This window comes from Mastomys coucha, unplaced genomic scaffold (assembly GCF_008632895.1).
Source record: "Mastomys coucha isolate ucsf_1 unplaced genomic scaffold, UCSF_Mcou_1 pScaffold1, whole genome shotgun sequence".
Taxonomy (NCBI): Eukaryota; Metazoa; Chordata; class Mammalia; order Rodentia; family Muridae; genus Mastomys; species Mastomys coucha.
Genome location: NW_022196891.1, coordinates 71,472,090 through 71,496,953, shown reverse-complemented (window position 1 = coordinate 71,496,953; position 24,864 = coordinate 71,472,090). Strand labels below are relative to the sequence as shown.

Here is a 24,864-nt window from a genome sequence, read left to right as displayed (position 1 = left end):
AGAGCAAACATAATCACCAGTTGAGTGATGAGTGAAAGGTATGTTTTACTTTTAACATCCAGGGATCTCACAGAAAATTAAAATTGGTGACAAAATCTAATACTGATCCTCATTAACATACATAGACTAGAACTTCACTGAAGATCCATCAAGGTATGTAGAGAGAGAGAGAGAGAAAGTTGTTATTTGTAATCTTATTCTGAATTTTCTAGAAGGCAAAGGCCCAGCCAACTGTGAAGTTAGACTCACTTGTATGTGGTGCTAAATTCTTTCAGTGTCTCCTCACTCACACCTATGGTGTCTCTGGAAGAAAGAAATATAAATTAACTCTGGAAACAAAACAGTAAGTGTCAAAAGGCATGCCATAGAAAAGGGAGAGGAATTTTAAGGCACCATATATTATTTGAGCTATCCAGTTCAGAGGTTGTCAAGCTATGCTCCAAGAGCCAAATCTAGCCACTTCCTGTTTCTAAACATCTTCGGTGACAAGAATGGTTTCAATATTTCTTTATAGCTGAAAACAATAAAAAATGTTTTATGAATCATGAAAAATGTGTGAAATTCAAATTTCAAAGCCTATGAATAAAGCTTTATTGGAGCAGAGCCATTCATGTTCATTCAGTTACAAATTTTCCTTGGCTGCCTTCCAGTACATTAGCAAAACTGCAAAGCTTCAACAGAAATTTAATGGTTTGAAAAGGTTTAATTATTTGTAACAAGGTAATTTGCAGAAGATGATTATCAATTTCTAATGTACAAAAATGCTTCCAAAGACTATTGAGACATAAAGCAGCTGGGATAGGTTTAATTTATTTAGGAAAAATTAATTCCTTCCTTTATGCTTCATTAATCCACAGTTTGAATCTTCCATTCTAGATATTACATCTTAAATGGAAATTTATAAAAGGGAATGGTTTCTGAAAAGATCATACAATGTTAAAGGGACCCTGAAATTTGGATGGAGGACTTATGTCTTTCAGGAAGATGTGTACACATAGAGGCAGGGGCACATTGCTTATTTCACAGTGGACCCTGCTATAAAGAAAAGTAGTTTATTTGTAGAACAGAAAAGAGAGATTGATATGGTAAGTTAATATATCATCTCTGAAAGTGCTCTTTATCCGGTACCTGAAGCCCAAATTAGTTAAGCTCCAACATCTAACAGCATCTACCCCACTCCCTGCCCTGGATTTAAACCAGTACTTGGCTTGGATCTGTTGCTCCAAATTGTGTTGCATTCTCATCCCCAGCTGGTGCAGTTGATCCCACTGCTGGGCCAGTCCAATGGTGCTGTATTTAATATCAAGGATCAGAGCCTCTTCCAAGCTGTCACCCAAGTCTTCAATCTTGGTCAGATGACGCTTCATTGCCTGGATCTCCTTCTGCTTCCTCTGGGAAAAGAGTCAGGCAATCAAGCCAACAGTTGAAACCCAAGAGATCGGGGAGAAGATGCTGCCTTTCCCAAATTTGTTCATTTAAAAAGGTCTTCTTATCCTCTATGAAAGAAGAACAACTCAGGAAAACTATTCCCCATCCCTGAATCCTCCCTTTGAAAAATAGCAGGATGTCTGTGTGAAATGATGTTTGTCATCTTGGAACTCAGTCCCCACCAGCTCCAGTTATCACACTGTGAATTATCTCCATCACTAGGAATTCGCTCTCTTACTCATCCAACAGCTTCAATGTGTACACTTCCAAGACTTCTTCACCATTAGGGATGATGGGCGGTTGTCTAAGCAACAGTATACATATGTAAAAAAGTCTACATTTCTCCAAAGCATTCAACAAGGGAAAGTTGTTCATCTCAAGTCAGTGGGTAAAGTGGCTCTGAGGGGTGGGTGAACACTTCAGTGTTGCAGAGTAAATTAGTTCTACCTGACATCTTATTCTTTTCTCATTAGGGATAAGGTATATTGAACTAAATATTTTCTTTAGTTGTAAAAAGAGACAATAATTCAAACAAAACTGATACTCTTCTAACCCACTGTTTCCCTCAGTTGAAATGAGAGGATCTACATTCTGTTACATCACTTGCCTAAATCAAACAATAAAAATTTATTGATACTCCAGGTTATAGGGTAGGACCAAGTGTACATGCTCTTTTAGTTAAGTACATCAGAAACTTTTCATGTATTTATTAGCTTAGATGTATTGTTGTAAAAGCTGACACTCAAAGATTTAAGTAAACTGGGGCCTGTATAATATCAGGCTCTGAAGCAACAATGCAAATTGACATCTGAGTATAACTACATCCTTGGGTAACTTCTGCATAAAACATCCCCAGGCTGCCTCTATATGATTTTCCCTGTGTTTTTTAAATTCCAAGCAGTGTTGTCAGCTAGTGAACAAATATTACTTACTTTATTTGCTTCAAGTTGGGATTCCAGAGTTCCTGTTTCCTTGAGCAACGATCTAATTAAGAGTCAAAAGAAAACATTATTTGTTGTAACAGAAATCCATATTTCACAGACCCATTTGCTCAAAGCCTTGACAGTTCACTGTTTCTGCTTCTCTCGAGCTATGTGGACTCAATAAAATAAAGTTTCATGAAGACAAATCCTGTCTGTCAATCTTTCTAGATAGATCAAAAGAAATATAAAGCCAGATCTAGTTCTTCTCTGTCTAGAAGGAGTCACACATCTTCCTCAGTTTTATTCTCAAAGGTGACTACATTGTTGGTGTCCATAGGGGTCTTTATAGTTAGTAACATTGTGGAGGTTGCAGTTACAAAATGGAAATGTGGTATGCAGTATGTGCATTTAACCTAGGTTGCTTATAAAACCCAAAACAATACAAATAGTTGTTAGGGACTCTAAAGAGAATGATGACAAAAATGTTTATATGTTTAGGAAAGGCACACCTTTTCTGAATATTTCAGCCTATAATTGGTTGAACATGATATACTTTTTATGAATTTTCAGGTTTCATTCTATATATTTAACGTGTGATATAAGTACCATTCTTTTTGTTGGATATGCTGCCAGGGTTTAGTCTTTATTCATTGTGTAAAATTCCACAAGCTTTCCATTATTTACCATCATCACTGGAATGGTGCAGTGCATTACAGTCACATGCTGCAGGTGCAGTGCAGTACAGTTATGCACTACATACTCACAGTAGAAGGAGTGCAGAGCTAGGAGGAAATATGAATCCTAATTCTTGCCCCACATCATTAATTAGGAACTAGCAGACTTTGATTGCATATGATACATCAATACTAAAGTTTTCTTAACTTGTTATTCTAGGACAATAAAAAAAAGTAATTACAGAAAATACTAACCCATCCAGAAAATAAGCCCTGGACACGGTGGGCCAGACCAGCATTCATGAGAAGAAAAAAAAAAAGGAAAATACATGTTAGTACAAGTAATGATTCCATTTCTTCTTATTGATTATCATTTAAGTCTGTTTTGGTCACATAGGAATCTATACATCCACATGCTGCTCTCAAAGCCTGCGGTACTTTGAGAAACTCAGAGTGTGAGGCTTCTCCCTCCAGGACAAAGAGGGCCCAAACTGATCTGCATGCTAAGTCTCCAACATACACGATAGGGTAATTAATGTAAAGGAACCAAAGCCAGGGGCAGAGGTGGATGCAGCGATTCGTACAACCTCAGCCAGATGTTTTTAGACACAGTGCAATTTTTCTTTTGGTTAGGTGGAGAAGCATTAATTATGGGCCATTCAGCCAACACTAAACTTTAAAATATTACATTAGTGATCTACTAATGGGCATAATCTTCACACTTTGACCATTTATACTAACATATTAAACTTTTTATGTGTCCCTTTTCCAGGTCATTTACTCAGAAGATGTAATACCCATTATCTCCACACACTTCTTGAATATAATAAATGAAATTAGGCTATATTATACCATTCCATCCTCATTATGGCTTTAGTTGGCAGGCAACATAATAGCTTATTGGGTGTTCATAGTAGGTTATGTTTTTGGTCATGTCAATAAATACATATATGACCTTGAGTGAGACAGCTTATCTACTTGAACTTTCCATGGTGAAAAGCAGAGGTACTGAGATCCACTCTGAACTTTTCAAGGTTGCTCTGACAGTTAAGATACAGGGTGTTGAAGTATTTTATAAAATGAAAAATGGCATGCAGTCACAGGACTATTATTGTTTTGAAGTGTAAGTATACATAATAGGAGTGACGGTATGCATGTCAGGAAGAAAATAAAAAATGTTGAGGAAGAGTGAAGAGCACAGTAAGGGAATTGAGGAAGCAGTTAAATACAAATATAAAGCAGAGCCAAAATAAGGTGATGGGGACGGAGTACATAATACTTAGGCAGCATATGTCATCCCTGATGAAAACAGCATATGTGGGAATTTGGTTTGAAAAAAGCACAGCATACCTGGTCTCCTGGATCCACTGAAGGAAGGCACTGGCGCTCTGTTCAAACTCTTGGCACATTTCAAAGTTCTTGATCTGCCTAGCCTCTTCTTTCTGTAGCTCCTGTTCCCTTTCCTACAATGTAACAAAGAGCAGAACTTCTTCACATAAAAGGGCTTTGTTTTGCATAAAAGGGCCATTTTTGTAGGTATAGGTGCGCATTTCTATTTCCACCACAATGTGCTTATCTATCTATCTATCTATCTATCTATCTATCTATCTATCTATCTATCTATCCATCCATCCATCCTCTGTCCATCAGTCTGTCTCCTATCTATATCTTTCTCTCTCTCTGTGTGTATCTATCTATCTATCTATCTATCTATCTATCTATCTATCTATCTATATCTATCTCTCTATCTTCTTTGCTTCCTTCAGTTGTTGTTCAATTGCTACCAAACCACAAGACAACGAACCAGAAAGTATGCCATGTGTGTGTGTGTGTATGTCTGTGTGTGTGTATACTTTTTTAATTTCCCTGAGAGTTTTGTTTCTTGACTTCTGCCACAACTTAGTTAAAATAATTAATTAATGAACTAGCACCATTCTTTTCTTCAACACCCCTAACTTTGATATTGACTCCTGAGTCATAATCCTGTAGGCAGAAGATATTGGGTTGTACCTCAAGTTACCTTGATGACGTCAGGCAGGTGCTTCCAGATCCTGCCCAGCACATCCACGGTTAACCAGGTATAAGGACTGGAGGGCACATTTAAGGCTTTAATTTGCTGGTCTAGCTCCAACAAATGGTTGAAATCCTCTTGAGCCCCAGCCAGAGAGGCCAAAAAGGCTTCATGTTCCTTCTGCAGCTGTCGAATCTCATTTAGAGAGACACAATGCACGGGTTCTGACAAGTCCTCTTCAGCATTCTCACACCAGTTGTTGAAGGCCGAAGCTTTGTGTGCAAATTCCATGAATAGCTCCTCAGCCTGCAGAAAAAAAAAGACACCCTCATTGCTTCTGATAAAGTCCTTTAGGAGAAGAGAATGTTAAGGATAAAATAGTGTCTTCAAATATTTGCAGAGTAGCAATCTCAGCCAGTGAGACTAAAATTAGCAGCGACCCTGTGATGGGGTGGATGAATACGCATTAGAGGAACTGCCAGGGTTTAGTATGTTTCCATTGTGTGGAATTCCTCAAGCTTTCAACACTTTAAAGATGAAGAGAGGGACTGGCTTAAAATGTTATTTTACCTCCATGACTCTAAGGGTGGTGAGATTAGTTTTCAGTTACATTATTTATTCTGAAGTCTGTACTGAAGTTCTACCTGGCATAGGAAGCACTCAGAAACAAGTGTTAAATGAATATTTGAGAAATATGGCAGAAATAAAACAAGCAACTCAGCTCTATCCTTTATCCTGTCTCCCTTCCTCTCCTGCATCTTTTGTAGACAGCATACCCTCATAAAATTCTTTGACTACACCAAGTCATCTTCCTATCTTCCTTCTAAACTTTTCTTGTGATCTCATCTGATGCCTACCAGATTAAACCTATCTTCTATACACTGACCGACATTCTGTGCATGAAATACTTCTCCTATACTGTTGTCCACAGCTACCCACACGCTCCAAGGACTCTGAACTTACATGACTAGAAGACAAAAATCATGGAATGATCCAAACAGCAAATGATAGAATGGTTCCAGATCAAAAGGCCAGTGTATATTTTTGACTCAACTGATTGAACTGTCAACATGATTTTTTTCTGAGAAATTGTGAGAATGAGTTTTTCTTTAATTCAAATTTAAACTAGTTAGAAAAAACTTGATCTAAATGGGGGAGGGGAACAATTCTACACAAATTTCAATAACCTGTATGGTAAAATAAATTACTCCAAAGAAAATAAACAAGATGGACACACAATCTATAGAACATTTCATGATAGATAATGAGTATTATAGACTGATAGAACATTTACAGTAGAAATTTAACATGAATGTTTTGCTATTTAAAATAAAAAATAAAAACAGAATAAGAATGCCAGGTAACTTGCTATGTAGAATGTATACATGCACATAAAACTGTCAATCTAATTGCTTTACTTTTTCATTTAAGACTGATTTATCTTGTGTCCATATCTTCAATAGAGTAGGGATTAGCTAAGAGTTGAGATTCATTGTATGCCTCTCTAATTCTCTGCCTTAAATTATTGTTAAGTACAATTGTTTCCCTGATCTGGAGGTAGTAACAATATTGACTATTCTGAATCAATTTTTCTATGTTGGTGAAGATCAGACCCAAGGCCTTGTGCAGTCTAGGCATGTTCCCTACCACTGAATTACACACTGATCTACACCACTAGTCTTTAATTTCTTAGTGTTTTGCTAATGCTAAACTGTCTGGCCTAGAACTCTTTATCCTTTGTGTTTTTGTTTTTTTTTGTTCCTGTATCAAAAATCTAGGGTTTTAGGTAAGCCCTGCCCCACTCAGCTTGGCTTCCTTTTATTATTGATGTTGTAGGGTTGCCACTTAACATGCTTCAGAAGTTAACACTGGAAAGAACACTTTCGTCTCCTAGATCTACACAGACTATTGCATTTCCAGATCTATTATTTTACTTAATAGTGAGAACTTGGAAAAGTAGAAGAGGATGAAAATATTTTATTAAAAGGGACACACAAGATTTAGCAATAAGGAACAGACTTGAAAATTCCTTCCTAGAAAAGGAGATTCAGGGAGAGCATGTTTTATGAATTCCTTTTTGCCCCATAAGAATATTTTGTTAGCTGAAGAGATAGCTCAACAGTTAAGAGCTGCAGCCGCTTTTTCAGACATCCTGAGTTCAATTCTCAGCAACCACATGGTGGCTTATAACCATCTATAGTGAATTCTGATGCCCTCTTCTGGCATGCAGGTGTACATGCAGATAGAACACTCATATACATAAAAGCAAATCTTTAAAGAATCAATTTATAAAATAATGTTTTTGTTTATCCCTTTCCATATCTAAAAATGTTTATAAAACTTCCAAATTTATTTTCTAGTTACCGTGTTCGAATTCTCCAGCTAAAAACCGGATAGTTTTGAAGATCTACCATAGTTCTACGAGGTGCACTTTTAAGTTAATCTGTCCCTCCCCTCTTTCCCTTCCCTCATTCCTGACCTTCTGCAGAGGCAGCTGCTTCTCCAGTAGTTTCTGCCTGTGAAGTCTAGATGCCTCCAGCAGTTGCTCCCAGCGCCTCAGCAAGGCTTCATGCCGTTCCTCAATGGCTTTGGTTTGGCTGTGCTCAGCAGCCACCAGCTGGTCCTTCAGATCAGTGATTTCAGAGAGCCTTTCTTGCTGGAAGCTCTGAAGACTGGCATCTAGCGTGTCCTGAAGAGATCAAAAGAGAAACATTGAACAGGGCCAGTGAGGAACCTAAAGGACCACCTGTATCTGTGCCCAACCAGACATTTATCATAGTGTCATGAGTAATGTCGACTGGCAACCTGATAACTTCACTTAGGGAGTCAGACATTCAGACATCCTCTGGTTAAGTATGTGAAAGATGACCACGATCAGCTTCATTAAGATGGGGAAACCCAACCACTTCGAGTGGTACCATTGCCTGAGACGAAATCATGGATTATATAAAAAGGAGAAAATTAGCTGAGCACAAACATTTATTGCTCTCCTTTTTTCTGATTGTGGACACAATGTAGCCAGGTGCTTCAAGTTACTACTGCCTGAATATTCTATCCACAATTGACTGTATTTCAACTGTGAGTCAATAAACTCTTCCAAATTGCTTATGTCAGAGTATTTTTTATCATAATAAAAGAAAGGAAAAGAATATTTATACATATGTTTATTATGTATGCATATATATCATCAAATATATTTATATATTATATATGTATTATATAAACATGCACATATATAATTACATACATATATATGTATAATGCATATTTAACTATATATAGTTAAAGAAGATGGTCAGAATGTTGTCCTTGGAATTATGTTCAAGTAGTAGCATATATATATTTTATAGATTACATATTAAGGATAAACTTATTAAGGTGATATTGGAACATGACCTGACGTTTCAAATATTTACAATCAAAATAAAATCTGTCTTGTAAGACATACATTTTGAGAATTTCTCAAAATGACATACTGTGCTTTAATTAGAGGCAGTGCATTGTTAGGGGCTTTGGATACATCAGCAGCCAAAGCTTTGTAGAAATAAAAACATTGCATAAATGTTAAAATTAAAGTCAGGAATTCTATGTGAGCTTTAACAAAGTGACTTGCATTTAAAAAAAAAAGTTCTCCCTTTGTCATTCTCCCTCCCCTTGTCCTTATTCTTCCTCCCCCCCCCTTTTTTTTGAATACAAGTTCTCACAATATAGCATTCTATGGCCTGGAGCTCACTAGGATGAGGCTGGCCTCAAATTCATCAAGATGTACCTGCATCTGCCTGCCTTTGCCTGCTTGTGCCTCTGCCTCTGCCTTTCAAGTCCTGGGATTAAAGGTGTGAACCACCATATGCAGCACTTTAGATTAATTCTCTCTTGAGAACAGTTATAAATTGACTTTTGTTTAATGTGCATGGGTTTTTTTTTCTTTGCATGTATTTCCATGGAGTCCTGAAATTTAGAAATGGAGTTCCAGTCAGCTGTTACTGTGATGTGGGTATTCGCAATCAAACCCGGGCTATCTGGAATGATGATCAGTACTCTTAACTGCTAAGCCATCTCTCTAGCTTTTCCAAAAACAAATTTTAAATTATCAAAACATTTACTATTTGAATGGAATCTGAATTAAATGGAAGAAGCTACAAATCAAAGGTCCACAATGCCTGATAGACAAGAAGACTTATATAGTAACAGCAATATTCACTCCATGTTTCCCTCATAAGAATATGCTGAGCTGGGTAAGATATTCACAGGGAAGTACCTCTCAGGCTTTGGCAATCACATGTAAGTTAAAGAGACAGAAATAGCTATTGTGGGGGAAGGAGGCATCCAGTCTTCCAGAGGCTGTAGAAAGAGAACTGCAGGAATATAGAGTCACTCAGTATTATTCTGTACTTTAAACTCAAGACACTTTAGAATCCTAAAATGAGCAGGTAGAGTCCTAGGAGTCAAGCAGAAATAGCATCAAAAGCCGCAGACGCTAGGCATTCTTTTTGTGGCATCAGAGTGCTGACTTTAGGGTCTACCAAGCATTATCTACTGAGATATTACATCAGGTCTAAGTTTCCCCATAAAACATTTAATTATAGTAACAAAATTGCCTGATTATAGGGTTTAGGAGGATGCACAAATGGGGAAAATTAGAAAAGCCAAAAGTTGACATTGACTAATTCCAAGGTGACAAACACAAACAGCTACCATCAAGAAAGGGGGATGAGGAAGCAGGAAGAGGAAGAGAAAGAGGAAGAGGGAGACAGAGAAGGAGAAAAAGTGTGGGATGGAGGAAGAGGAAGAGGGAAAAAGAGGAAGGATAAGAGGGGGAAGAAGATGGAGAGGGAGATGGGAGGAAAGAGCACAAATTATAAGAAAATTAAACTGTAAATATTGGGCCTCCTTGGCCCATTTGTCATGGTATCTCTAACTCACATGCTTTGCCAGGAATGTGAGGAAGGCAGTGAGGTCTGCACCATTACTCTTGGTCTTCAGGCTTGCTTCCTTCTCACCTAACAAATAAGAAAAGTTAGGGTGGAATATCTGATGATTATTTACAGTAGCCAATAAGAAAGCTTCCTGATCGCCATAACAGGTGACTCAGTGCAATACAAAAGCAGTGGGAAGAATGGGTGGCTTTTATGTCCTTAAAATAAAACTGACTGAGAGGGTCAAATGCAAAAGAAGTGTTGAATCAAGGGAGGTAGGAAAGTTGAAAGTTGAAGTTGAACTTCAAGCAAATCAACAAACACTGTAGTTTCTTTCCTAGAATACATTGTGGAGGATTTTCCTTTCTCAATAGCCTGATGAAATTACCAGTCTGGAACAACTGGGTCTTGTGGGTTTATGCCACCTTATTCCCTACCATTGGTGTGCACATTGTGTATGTGTGTGTGTGTGTGTGTGTGTGAGTGTGCATGTTTGTGTGTGTGTGTGTGTGTATGTATGTGTGTGTGTGTGTAAGTCTGTGCCCAGGAGGAATAAAAATGAGTAGTTTACTTCATTTCCAAAGATAAAGGAAAAACCTAGAGACCATTCTTCGAATGGTACTCTTAGAGCGCCCCTGGCATCGCATACCTATCCAGGATTCCACCACATCAGCCTTCCAGTTAAACTGCTGAAAGGCATGCACGTCGTCCAGTTGTGACTTCCAAGCAGCTAATGCCTTGGCCAGAGAGGCTGTCTTTTCATTCAGAATTTGGATCTTGGTGGAAATTTTATCCTTGTTTTGAGTTTCTTCCTGTGATTCCAAGATTGAGAGGAAGAGTTAGGCAATCATGCTGAGGAGCTAGAAATCTGAATCCCTGGCACCATTGAAAAGGTTGACATTCTTTAATCTAAAACACCTAAATACTATCTCATAGATCTATTTTAACTATTCCATTTCCATGTATGTTCAGGAATGTTACTTTCATTCTACAATTTGGACAGCTGTGGCATATTTGTTTATTTAAGTGTGATTTTACTTATGAAGCATATAGAAGACATAGAATCATTTCTGTTAAGGGATCAATCAGACTTTGTAGAGAGAATGCAAGCAAAAGAAAGATTCACATATTATAAAGAGGTTCTTCTCTATCCACCCCCATCACAAGATATATCAGAAAATGAATTTAAAGCTCTTGGAGTACTCAGGGATGCACTGGCTAACTTGCACTGGTCATCTTAACATAAGCTAGAGTCAATGAGGACAATGAAATTTGCATTGAAAAAATGCCACCACCAGATTGACCTATGTATAAGCCTATGGGGGTATTTTATTGATTGATGATTGGTGTGGAGGGGCCCTGATTACTGCAGGTAGTGCCACCCTTGAGCAAGCAGTTCTGGTGTTATAACAGGCTAAGCCAGTCATGGAGAGCAAGCCAGTAAGCAGTACTCTGCCATGGCTTCTACTTTAGTTTCTGCTTCCAGGTTCCTGCCCTGCTTGAATTATTGCATGCAATTCCTTCAGCAATGGGCTATTAACTAAATGCATATAATGAAATAAACTCTTTCCTCATCAAGTTGTTTTTGGTCATGGTATTTATCACAGCAATGGCTACCATAAGCAATACAATAGTTAAAACTGAATTCAGTATTTATAGAGATTGTTAAAAGGCCAACAATGAATTTTTATGAAAGATAAAAGTGTGACACATAAGGGCTTAAAAAATAATTTCCAGTTGAGTGGGTAATGGGTTGTTGGGAAAAACAACTAAATTCTGCTTTGAAGAGGTTAATGAAATTCTGTTTTATAGGCTGAGCATCCTGGAATATGTTTTTAATCTCAGCATTTGAGCTGGAGGTGGGAGGGAGGTTGGAGGCAGCAGAGAGTAGGGGCAGAGGCAGGCAGGGCTCTGTGGGATTGAGGACAAACTGGTCAATACAGCAAGTTCTAAGCCATACAAGGCCTACACAGTGGGATTCTGTATGAATCTCTATATAATTATATTTCATGACTTTCTATAGGTAATTTCATTACTGCTTTTGTTTCTGTGCTTGGGCCAATCCCTTGCAGGAAAGGACACGAAACCCCCAGAACTCACCTTACTAAGAATGTCTTCTCCTTGCGCACAAACATCTTGTACCCGGCTCTTGTGCACAGCCAAATCGTTCTCCAAAGCTTCATGCTTCTTTAGCAAACTCTGCAGGATCAAACCAGCAAAGATCAGAATGTTCAAGAATCATCAACCTCCATCCACATGCAAGCTCACAGCGTGTTATTCAGCGGGGTTGGTCCAGCCCGATTAGTGGAATGGATGCCAGTGCACATCCTCTGCAACACCTTTACCAAGTTCCTCTTGAATTTATTTCCTGTCAGAGTAATCTCACTGGAAAGAGTAACTGTTTCTCTGTATCTCATGTGGATCTAAGAACTGTTCTCACTTTGTTCTGGTATCAAATTATTAGGAGTAGAATACAAAGATGTCTTTATTATTTATCTATTTATTTATTTATTTATTTATTTATTTTGGTTTTTTGAGGCAGGGTTTCTCTGTGTAGCCCTGGCTGTCCTGGAACCCACTCTGTAGACCAGGCTGGACTCAAACTCAGAAATCCACCTGCCTCTGCCTCCCAAGTGCTGGGATTAAAGGCGTGTGCCACCACCACCCGGCCACAAAGATGTCTTAACACCCAGATTCATGCAATTCCTAAAAACATTCCATCTTTGAGATAACATTAAGTATTAAGATCATCCTAAACTAAGAGCTGGTCCTACAGGCAGGAGTTAAGGACAAGACAGGGTGATATCAAACCTTAATTCAGATTGCTTTCTTTTTTAAAAAGGCTATTTGTGCAACTTACAAGATGGAAAGGGAAGTGAGGATGAAGTCTGAACTTCTGTCTTCATTTGAGATTTTCTCCAAATGGCTTCCACTAGCTTCCACTATCTCCATTAGCACTGCTACCTATCACATACTATAATACTTATTCTTCCCATATAGCATAGCAACTAAAGCTAAAGAAACCAACAGAATGTCTATGCCTTTTCTACATCCTTATTTGAAAATAAATTTCAACATAGGAGACGGTATCAGAATAGATGCTCATTCCTCTTCAAATACTATGGGATACACTGTGATTTTATATCATTTTTTTTTTGGAAAAAAATTGTAATGGAAATTTGAAAGGTAATTCATATTGTAAGACTGAATGGAATGCTTTAGTTAACTTTGAATTGTGTGTGTATACCATGTATATACTGTTTGAAATAACTTCTTTTTAACATTTTCACTTTCTATTTCCAAGTGAGATGTATAGAAACTAAAATATAACTGGGGAAAACCCCTGATCCTACCCAAAGAGAAAGGACCCCTGGAAATGACTGCCAACAGTTAGATGATAATAAAATGCAAAACATTGAATAGATAGATGGATTCCTGGAAATGTAAACATACCAGGAGTAAATCTTTAGGAAACATAAACTATGATCAGTAGACAAAAACCAGAAAGTTTCAACACAACAGATCCTGGGCCAGAAGGCTTCCTTGACCAATTCAATGAAACATTTAAATAAGTAATGCTAAAACTTTCCAAACTGTTTAAGAAATTAAGAAGAGTGGGCATTTCTCAATATCTTTTATGAAGAGAGTATTATAGCTATCAGAATTAGATGAAGAAACAATAAAAATCAAAGAAAGTTATAGCCTAATGGTTTTGATGAAGTAAGGGTTGGGCTCTTCTTCAAAACGCTTGCAAATTTAACCTGCTGGGCAATTAAAGAGTATTAACATGAGGTTCAGTGGATTTTACTCATCAGATGCCAACATGGATCGGCACACACTGATTAGCAAATGTGATATGTCACATGCACAAAAGAAAAGAAAAACCACATCAGATCTCAACCACTGCAGAAAAAGCATTTGGCAAAGTTCAGCAAATTTTCACTATAAAAATTCTCGACAAACAAGAAACAGGGCCCTACCTCACCATAATAAATTCCACATATAAAAACTATGCAGGCAATATTGTATCAAATAGTTTGTTTTATATCTTCCCTTTAAGAGCAGGAAGAAGATAAAAATGTGTACTTGTGATACTCTTCTCAAACATAATTCTGGGAGTCCCAGACACTAAAATTAAGTAACAAAAAGAAATAAGATGGTCTAAATAAGAAGGGATTAAGAAAAATAGTCTCTGTTTGAAAATCAAATGTTATAATATGTTAAAAACCTTAGATTACATAGAAATCATGAAATCAACAAGCCTACTAGGAAAAATTCAGAATAGAATGCAACACATGAAAACACTACATTTTTATATATTAATAATAAACTACATGAAAAATAAAATAACGAAACTGTCGTATCTCACCAAAAACAATGAAATGCTTAATCATAAACTTAACTAAGGAAATTGAAAAGATATACATAGAAATTTAGAGAACACTAGTGCAAGAAACTACAAACAATACAAGTAAGTCAACCAACCTCTCTTTTTTATGGGTTAGAAGAATGAAATTTGTTAAATATACATACTATATGAAGGGATGTAATGATTCTTATCAAAATTCTTAGGACTGGTTTTACAGAAATAAGAAATTCAATTATAATATTCAGGTGGAAACAGGAAATACCATGAATAGTCAAACCATGGCTGACAAGGAGAACAGAACTAGAGATCTCACTTCATATTTTCAATAGTAATGAATGTAGTATATAATAAAACCATATCACACTGGCATAAACAAAGACATAAACACATACAACAGAATAGCTATTCCAGAAATTGAACCATGTACATGTACATGTACAACTGGTCTGAAATATTCCGAAAAATACATCATAGGGAAAGGATAGTCTCTTCAACAAATGGTACCCAAAATTTAGTATCTATTCTGCAGAAGAATAGATCAGTTCATTATCTTAAATAATATTTAATAAGATCATGTCAAATGGATTAAAGATTTAACTATAATAATGGAAATTATGCCCTCACCCCCAGGGAACCGTACAGGAAAAATTTTGAGACATTTGTTTCGGCAATAGTCGCATGAGTTTTTCAACGGAAGCACAGGCAACAGGAACCTCAACGACAGAAGTGGGAAAGCATCTATGTCCAAAGCTCTGCACAGTCAAGGGAACAATCAGCAGAGCTCGGTGTCACCTGCAGAGTGGCAAGTCCACAGATCATTTATCTGATATCGTTTCCAAGATATTCAAGGAACTCACTACTGAAACAAGTACAGGAATAAATGTTATAAACATTTAAAAGGAATGCCCAATGGCTTGATTGGAAGATAGGATGATGATCTGAATAAAACATCTTCAAAGGAGATGCGCACAGCTCATTGGTGTATGAGATATCTTTTCATGGTGACCGATCGAGTGAAAATGTAAAGTAAGGCACAATGGGGGTATCTGTTGCCTTGTGCCTAGCAGGGCAGTGATTGACAAAAGCCAGAGGCAATACATGTCACCAAGGCTTTGGAGGAATTAGAGTCACGATATGCTGTTGGCAGAAACTAAACCTAGCAAACCAAACTGCTATGAGCAAGGTTATTGATATTACTCTAAATATTTTAAATACTATTTCTATATGATCCAGAAGTGCAATTACTGCATATCACCACGGTTCTGGCAAAGACATTGGCAGTCCTATGTCTAGCGCAGACCTCATCTCAACACTAAAGGTATGAAAACCACCTGGGAGGCTGCAGGAAGATAGAGAAGGAGAGTGCAACACCTCCATTCACATACACATAAGATGAAACATTTCAGCCTTATAAAATTATGGAGAGAAGGATCTGGGAGGAAGAAAGGAGAGCGAGGGAAAGGGGGGCCAGTTCAGATATGGGAGGAGATGGGGGAGAAGTACAGGTGGTCAGGAACTTGAAAGTAGGTGTTTAGCAGTGGGAGAGGGGAAAGTGGGGGTGGCTACAGATGCCAGGGACTCAAGAGTTTCCCAGACGCAACAGGGAGGACAATAGCTGAAATACCCAACAGAGTAGAAATAAAACCTGTCGAGACCACATCCAGTGGATAGGCATGGCCCCACCCACCTCAAAAATATTAATCCAGAATTCCTCCTGTCAAAAGTAAAAGCAGGGACAAAGAGTGGAGCAGAGACTGGAGGAAAGGCCATCCAGAGACTGCCCCACCTACCTAGGGATCCATCCCATCTGCAGACACCAAACCCAGACACTATTGCTGACGCCAAGAAGTGCTTATTGACAGAAGTCTGGTCTAGCTGTCCCCTGAGAGGCTCTGCCAGATCCAGATGCAGATGCTTGCAGAAAACCATTGGACTGAACTTGAGGACCCCAATGGAGAAGTTAGGACAAGGAATGTAGAAGCTGAAGGGGTTTGCAACCCCATAGGAAGAATAACAACATCAACCAACCAGATATCTCAAAGCTCCCAGGGACTAAACCACCAACCAAAAAGTACATATGGGCAGTGGGACCCTTGGCTCCAGCTGGATATGTAGCAGAGAATTGCCTTAGTGGGCATCACTGGGAGGGGAGGACCTTGATCCTCTGGAGGTTCCATGACCCAGGTTAGGGGAAACGCTAGGGAGCTAGGGCAGGAGTGTGGGGGAAGCACCCTCATAGAAGCAGGGGCGAGGGGGAAGAGCGAGGGGGCTTGTGGAGGGGAAACTGTAAAGAAGCATGACATTTGAAGTGTAAATAAATAAAATAACCAATGAAACTTTAAAAAAAATAAAATTATAAAAGAGAAATCTTTGTAATATGTAATGACAGAAGACAAACTTTGAGGCCTTGTGCCAAGTAAGATAATCCAGTTATCTAAAAACATATTGCATGTCTTAATTTGTAGGTGAAAGTTCACAGAATCAAAGTAGGATGGCAGTTACCAGGAACTTGGAAAGGCTAGTAGTATTCTGCTACTAACAATCCATCAAAGCTTCCATCAGACTAGGGACGTAAGAGTTTTGATACATATTGTATCTAACATTGCTAATAATTATCTTATGCATGTATACTTTTATTGATGTTAAACTTTATGTTAAATGCTATTACCAAAACAAGGAAATCACCCATAGAGAAGTGGATGCAAGGTGTGAGCACACATTTTACTGTGAAAATTATATAGATGTCAACCAAAAAAAAACTATCACTAAGGAAATGCACATTAAAAATCAGAGCCTGCTATCATTGTCCACTGACGGGAATAAAGAAAAAAGAATGCCAGCACACAGTTTTCGTGAGCATGTGAAGAAGCTGCATTCCTTATACACTGGTGCTAAGAGTGTTAAGCAATTAACTAGAAAACAGCTGAGCTTAATTTACAGTTACTCAAAAATAAGCAGGTGCTAACATTGTCAGAGTCCTGCAATCCAACTCCTGAATATTTGTCCCAGAGAAATATTCACTTACATGCGCACAAAAAATGTACAAGTGTATTTACAATAACTTTTTTTTCAAAATAGACACGAAGTATAAAAGACCAAGGTGAGTGATTAAGCTGTGGTACCTTCCTACGTTAAAACTACTCGGGAATAAAAAAAGAATGAACTTTCTCACGTACAACAGCCTGAATTAATGACTAAAGTAATCTGGATGAAAAACCGAACTTCTTCAAAAGTTACAAACATATCCTTTGTTTTCACATCCATTCTTTGGCCGTTGTTTTAAAACACTGATGCTGCTACCTATAGTTCCATATCCATTTCGTTGCTGCTGTTGTTTCTAAATGACAGCCTGTCGAGCCTAAGACAAGCTTGAATTCATAATAAGCATCCAGCCTGAGCCTGCTTGAAATTAAACACTAATAGAAATGCAAAAAAAGATTCAGGCCTAGTGTCATGAGATGGTAGTTCCAGCTACTTGGGAGGATGAGGTAAGAGGATTAGATATCGAAGGCCTGCCTTGACTAACAGAGTAAATTTAAGGCCAACTTGGGCAACTCCATGAGAACCTGTCTCAATATTAAAATATAATGATTGTTAATACAGCTGGTATACAGTGCATGCCTAAGAAGGGATAGGCCCTATTTTTAAACTTTAATATGGGAGAGGTATATATTTCTCTATTTATCTATCTATCTACCTATCTACCTATCTATCTATCTACCAACCATCTATCTATGTATTTATGGAGAGGGCAAATTAAAAGTTATGAATATCAGTTTGAGAGTTGGAGAAATGGATCAGCCATTAAAATCTAGACTCACAAACAAAATAAGCAAAATAGCAATTTGAGGTTGAAAGAAGTAGGAACAGTTATAAAAGGGAAAGGGGAAGGCAGAACCCTTGGGATGGCCATCTAGAAGATGTGAATATTGTAAAACTGTACTGCAACTGTTTTTATTTAGGTTATAAATAAAAGAAGAAGATATTCAGCAATGATGCACAGGATCTCTGCATTTATACTTTTAAAGGCATGTGACTCTTTGGTCACATTTTTAAAAAGTCAAAATGTTTTAATAGTGAATGTCTAGGCTCTAAGCACTTGGAAGACTGAATTTAAAAGGCTGATATGAGTTTGGGGCCAGCCACTGTTACAGAGTGAATCTCTGTCACACAAAACCCCAAAACAAAAATAATTAATTCATAGTTAATTATTCAAACTTGATTTTTAAAGGAGAAGCCTTAGAGAATATTTGATACAGAACATTAAAATTTTAGAGCTTATACAAGAACACATTATAAAAGAAAACTTTCATTCATCCTCCCTTGGGCCCTCCTTATTTTTTAGTTTCTTTGGGTCTATGAATCTAAAGGTTTTCCTGCAACTCTATATCCTCCTTTAGGTCCTCATATAGAAGTTATTTACCTCTAAACAGAGCTCTTAGCAAAATCTCTATATAGAAGGCTTTGAAACAAACTTAAAATGATCAGACCATCACTGCTCTGGGAAGGCTTTCTCCACAGTTACCAAAATCACATATACTACACAATCACAAAATAACTACAAATCACATGCAGAATATGTTAACTCCTTCATTTCAAAGAAAAACCAAATAATGATAATTGAAAAGGATGCCCCTAAATCTGGAACTAGTCTGTAAATAGGCATGCTAAAGTCTTCATTTCCTAAAATCATACATTTTGGAAAGTCTAACCAAATCTAGACAAATGAGCATTACTTTTTAAAAACTAATAGAACATTAATATTTGAGAGAATCTTTAGAAAATATAAACCCTGTAAGGATTCAGACCTATGAGGAAAGGCCTTTCACCACAATGTCTTTGATTCAGACAGCTCATGGGTTAAGCTTTGAATTCTGTTTTCATTTCTGGCTCTATGACTTGGTCTTGCTTTCTCGTACTTGACATTAACAGAAGCATCCACATTTCTCTAACGGAGGATACAGGATCTAATTTTATGAGTGATAACAACCACATTCTGAAGAAAAGATCAAAACAACAACAAGGACCCAGTTGAGCCATCCTGCCTTGCCCTTACCTGAGTAGCGGCCAGTGTGTCTCCACAATCCCCTCGGCTGACCAGAGCATCCTTTTCTCCCAGCCATGCTTCCTCTTCCTCTGCATTCTCCATGAATTGCAGATACTGAAGGGACTCCTCCAAACGCACCCCTCTGTAATGACGTGGTAGCAGAACAAGAGTAGAAATGAACAGGAAAATCGTGGCCTAATCCCACCCTGGCAAGCCACTGGTTCTCAGGACAGCCACAGCTTAACTTGGCAAAACCAGACTCTATTTGCCTACGGGTCAGTGTTGTTGATCTTCTGTGACACCGAAGACATGTCTACCCTCAAGGTTTATCCTGAAATAGCACTGAAACTTTGATGAAGAAGGAAAGCCTACCCAAACAAAAATCTGAGGCTTGTAGTCTCCATAGCGTGACAGTGGCTGTCTATGTCAAACACTGCCTTTCCTCTTATGTAGTGAAAGCACTGCACTTCCAGAAAAATAATTGCTTTAAAAATATGTTTATTTTTAATTCGTTGGTGTGTTTCCATGCCCGAGTGCTGTCTCTGGGCTGGTGGTCCAAGCTGCTGTAAGAAAGTAGGTTGAGTAAGCAAATGGGAAGCCAGCTACTAAGCAGCATCCCTCCATGGACTCTACATCAGGTCCCTGCCTCTAGTTCCTGCCTTGTTTGAGATCCTGTGTGGACTTTCCTTAGTAATGGACAGTGATGTGGTAGTGTAAGCCAAAATAAACTCTTTCCACTTGAAATTGCTGTTGATCTTGTTTTATGAGAGCCCTAGAAATCCTAACTAAGACAGTGGGGATGTCCACCATGCGTATGCTGGAGCCTGCAGAGGCCAGAACATGGCAATGGTTCCCTAGACCTAGAATTAGAGGTGGTTGTCAGGCATCCAATCTGGGCTCTTGGGCCTGAACTTGGATCGTTTGCAATAACATCATGTGTTCTTAATTACTAAGCCATCTCTACAGTCCTGGTAAATTTCATCTTACTCTCTAGAAAGAATAGTCTGCCTATGACCACTGGGAGAAAGGTTCATGAAGAACTTGGTTTTTGAGAGGGGAATTAATAAGCTAGAAAATATAGTCAGGGTCTATAGCCCATGATGAGTTAACACAGAAGCATTCCCTTCAAAGATCAGCCTAATGCTCCAAATGCAGGAGCTTCAATGAGATTTCCGTTGTCCAACTCACCGGGTCTTCGTCAACTCTTTGAGCTTATCCCAATGTTGGACAAACTGAGCCAGCCGCTCCTGGATCTCTTCTTTCCCTACAGCAGCCTTGTCTTTCAGGCTTTCTGCTGTATCCAGCACATTCTGAAGAACAAATTGTATCATTCCACAATCTCATCCTCTCAGTCAGTCATAACCCATGACAAAGGATATGTCTTTCTTAATGTCAGATTATTCATGAGCTTTGGGGACTTGAGGTGGTCCCTAGAGACTGAAGACCAGTCTATAAAGTACTATAAAGAAAGCTATACTAATAATTACCATGCTAAGTTTTCCCAAATACGTCTGACAAACATCCCCCAAAACCTAATAGAATGCCCCCTTTGTTCTGCTTTATTGATTATTCATGATCACAGGGGACTGCACTGCTATATCAGACCCAGAGTTATCTTCTCTAGTAATCTAAACTCACATATCATTTGTCAGTGACTGTCCATAAATGTTAGAATTAATCCTTCTAGGAAAGATATTGGGATCTCCCATTAGAACCTCCTATTCAGAGGGCACAAAAATATGCATGAGAAGAATTGCCATGAACTATATATGAAGAGTAGCTATCTCTGAACACTGTTTTTTGCATTTTTACAGCACTGATTCATCTATGATGTGAAAACTGCTTTTAGGCGATTTCCATTCCTTTAGGTCTGACATTCAATACCTACCTGGACAGCAGGTTCATGTGCCACCAGCTCCCCCTCTAGGCGTTTGTGTTTTTTCAGTAAGTTCTGAACACTCTGAAGATCCCTCCCATAGTCCTGGGAGCTCACTCGTAACAACTTTTCCCTGGGACCCAGGATAAAAGAGGGAAAAATCAGAGCTTAGCTATATCTAAGATGAAACTAGAAATAATAGCTTTCTATGTGAATGCATGGTGAGAGCTGGTAGCTTCTGATGGACTCTGCGAATGTGCTAGCTAGTTTTATATCAACTTGATACAAACTAGAGTTATTGGGAAGAGGGAAATTCAATTGAGAAAATGTCTTCAAAGCAATGACCTGTGGGTAAGCCTGTGGTGCATTTTCTTAATTACTGATTGCTGTAGGAGAACTCAGCTCACTGTGACCCATGAGGAGCAAGCCAGTAAGCAGCACTCATCCATGGCCTAAGCCATCAGCTCCTACATCCAGCTTTCCTACCTGTTTCAGTTCCTGCCCTGTCTTCCCTCAGTAAAAGACTGCTGTTGAACTTCAAGCTGAAATAAATCCTTTGCTCCCCATGTTGTTTAGGTCAGGATGTTTTATAACAGCAACAAACCCCCTTTCTGATCGAGGAATCAACAACCAAAAGGTAAGCAGTGGAAGAGAATTTCAGAAAACTTGATTTATGCCAACAAAATTAAAATAACATTCCAATGTCCAGTATGTATACAGCAGTAACAGCCTTCCCATTAGTACTCTAGAACATGGATTAATTTTTCTTTTTAAAACTATGAAAATCATATGAGTTTCATTATGTTGTGTATTAATATCGATAACAATGGCTAGGGATACAGTCTAGTGGTAGAAAACTTGACAAGCTTGTACAAAGTCTTGAGTGTGATCTTTAGCATTACAAACCACTTGAAAATTTTGAACATCAAAAGGTTATGGTATTTTGTGACTACTGAAAGATCCTACTTGACACCTTATAAAACATGCTTCCTTCTAATTTATGTGCTACTTGTAAGAATCTGCAGATTGGCATTTAAGAAATAAAAGGGGCAAAGTAACTATGAAACAGGCAGAAACTACTGATTTGCTAAGAAGTTCCCAGCCATATTTAAAAGGATGGGGTGAGCATCCAGATACTGGGACTATCTACCCTCACGTATTATGCAACACGTATAGAAAGAGTAATGGCTGAGGGCTGGAGAGGTGGATCAGCAGTTAAGCGCACCGGCTTTTCTTGCAGAAGATTGCAGTTTGATTCCTAACACCCACATCAGGAGGCTCCACACAACAATCTGCAACTCTAAGTCTAGGAGACTCTATGTTCTCTTCTGGCCTCCATGGGCACTCACAGGCAAGGACATATATACACAGACATACTCATATACACAGAAATAAAAACAAATACATCATTAAAAGGGAGACAATAATGATCATGTTGGGGTCTTCTGCATTAGCTGCAAAGGATCAGCTTTTCACGGACTATAATTCAAGGAACTATTTTTAAAAATGTGTATGGTGTTTGAATTTCATTCCCAGAATGTGGGTAAAACTGTTCCTTCCTATCTCCCTCTGCCCTTGGTTTCCTGCATGTATCCATTTAAGGTGAAATTGAAATTGTATGTTTTCAGCCGAGGCAGAGGTTTAAAAGTGTTATCAACATAAAAATCGATTACAACCTGACTTCAGCATGCACTTAATCTGTTTGGTGAATTACCCAGTGAGTGATCTGGTGATACATACTCTATCCAGGCTTCTTCATCATCCAGGTCTTGGAAGAACTGGAACAAGGCATAGGTCTCTTTCAGTTTCTCATGGTGTGCAGCTGCCAAGCTCTGCACATTGTCGAAACGCTCATTGACACCATTCATTTTCTCTTCTATCTGGTCAATGTTGAAAGTCCCACTGGAGATCAGCTCCTTAGCCAGATTATTCAGATCTTTGAGAGGGTCCTAGAAAGTCCAGTGCGTTTAGTGAATAGAGGAATATGGTATTATGTAGACCTCAGACTTGAGTCAGTGACAGGTCTCCTTCCTTGACTAGTTTCAATAGACTGTTGTTGGAGAAACTGACTTTGATATACTTGACTAAGTGTCTTACACAAATGTGGTTTCATAAGAGGTGCATCAGCAATATAGATACCATGCCTACATTACTTTAGATCATGTTTATTCCTAGGTAGCCCATCCTTTTTCTCTGTTATCTAGTATTTGCCTGCTCTCACCAACTGGAATAATTTTCTGTCCTATACACAGCTGTCTTCACAGCACTGCACTTGACACTAAGCAACTAACTAATCAAATCCATTGGTACCCTGTTTTGTATTATTCTTGTGCTGACTGCAGCTCAATAAGTAAGTAAAGGGAAATATTACAAAGTTCTGATACATCAAACCAAGAAAGCCTTTGGGCTTTTTATCTTTTAATGTGTACCTTTATTACCAAGTAAAACTAACTTTATATGATTATTTGATATGGAATTAATAGTACTTTCAGAATTTTGTTACTGTCTCATGTTAGGTTTCTACTGGAATCTTACACAGGACCTACAGATGAGCTTACTATATGCTTCAAACTTATTGCATTCTCTCATCTGATTTTATTTTTTCTTTCCTCTATAATGCCAACTTCTCTTCTCTTTCAAGGACCAACTCAATTTTATGCATGTATAAAATTATAAATAAGATAACTGTCAGGATCCATTTCCCAGAGTCTTAGGGCCTATGCTTCCAGTGGTAATCAGCAATGGATGTCACAATGGCTGTGCAGCCCCTGAAGTTGACCTGGCTAAAATGACTGTTAGTCAGCGGCCTCAAGGTTATAGTCTCAAGTTACTTTCCTAAAATATGAGATCAGCAGTATTTCCTCCCTATACAGAGAAAGGAAATTCCACTACTTCTTACCTCTCGTGCCAACATTTCTGCTTCCAATAGTTGATGCTTCTTAAGTAGGTTTCCTGCTGAAGTTAGGTCCCTAGCCTGATCCTTCATGGCCAACAAGCCTTCTGCCTGGAGACAGAGAAACAGGATAGAAAGAGTCTAAGTGAAAACACTACATGTATGGAGAGTGAGATGTAGCATCTACAGCCAGATGTTTACAAAAAAGGGTCAAGAAAACCATCAACATATAAACTGAAATCACTGAACAGGTACTTTCAGGTACCTGTTTCATAAGAGGTGCAAAACCATCAACACATAAACTTAAATCACTGAATCCTATGATTCCACTCTTGCCAGGTTCAGTTACCTCTGTAAGCCAGAACTCAAAGTCCCGGATGCTTGTGTTGAACCTTTGCTGACGACTGGCCTCATTGAGCTTCTGCCCTTTGTCAATTGTCCTCTCTAGAAGATAATTCCAGTTCTCCTCTAGCTTGTCCAGTTGCTCCTAGCTCCAAGAAAGTGAGAACTTGTTATGGTCTTATGAGAAGTTGAAGGGATAATGGGGAAGGGTCTTGACATAAGTGAAATGGTCATACTGGAATGCCATATATTTCAAAGTAGTCATGCTGAATCTGGCAAAACAGCAGGTGTGAGAAGAAGGGAAACATTTGTCTTTTTTTAGTTTTTTTTTTTTTTTGTTGTTGTTGTTGTTTTTCAAGACAGGGTTTTTATGTATAGCTCTGGC

General features: G+C 38.3%; 1 protein-coding gene and 1 long non-coding RNA gene across 2 annotated transcripts in view; one reads left to right on the top strand and one right to left on the bottom strand.

Annotated features, from left to right (window-relative positions):
• LOC116103859 overlaps window positions 1-15,292 on the top strand; it is a 48,404-nt gene extending 33,112 nt beyond the window's left edge. The window contains exon 3 of the long non-coding RNA XR_004123599.1: window positions 14,952-15,292. This is a non-coding gene — a long non-coding RNA (uncharacterized LOC116103859). The remainder of the gene's footprint in view (window positions 1-14,951) is intronic.
• Window positions 1-24,864, bottom strand: part of Spta1 (spectrin alpha, erythrocytic 1) — a 71,787-nt gene that overhangs the window by 3,635 nt on the left and 43,288 nt on the right. Inside the window, exons 34-49 of the mRNA XM_031390332.1 lie at window positions 24,487-24,624; window positions 24,144-24,248; window positions 22,985-23,193; window positions 21,257-21,377; window positions 20,557-20,678; window positions 19,378-19,510; window positions 12,053-12,151; window positions 10,602-10,764; window positions 9,960-10,036; window positions 7,516-7,725; window positions 5,046-5,342; window positions 4,376-4,488; window positions 3,281-3,298; window positions 2,361-2,412; window positions 1,204-1,391; window positions 250-303 (exon numbers count right to left, since the gene is read on the bottom strand). Coding sequence (XP_031246192.1) covers window positions 250-303; window positions 1,204-1,391; window positions 2,361-2,412; window positions 3,281-3,298; window positions 4,376-4,488; window positions 5,046-5,342; window positions 7,516-7,725; window positions 9,960-10,036; window positions 10,602-10,764; window positions 12,053-12,151; window positions 19,378-19,510; window positions 20,557-20,678; window positions 21,257-21,377; window positions 22,985-23,193; window positions 24,144-24,248; window positions 24,487-24,624 — 2,099 coding nt within the window. The remainder of the gene's footprint in view (window positions 1-249; window positions 304-1,203; window positions 1,392-2,360; window positions 2,413-3,280; window positions 3,299-4,375; window positions 4,489-5,045; window positions 5,343-7,515; window positions 7,726-9,959; window positions 10,037-10,601; window positions 10,765-12,052; window positions 12,152-19,377; window positions 19,511-20,556; window positions 20,679-21,256; window positions 21,378-22,984; window positions 23,194-24,143; window positions 24,249-24,486; window positions 24,625-24,864) is intronic.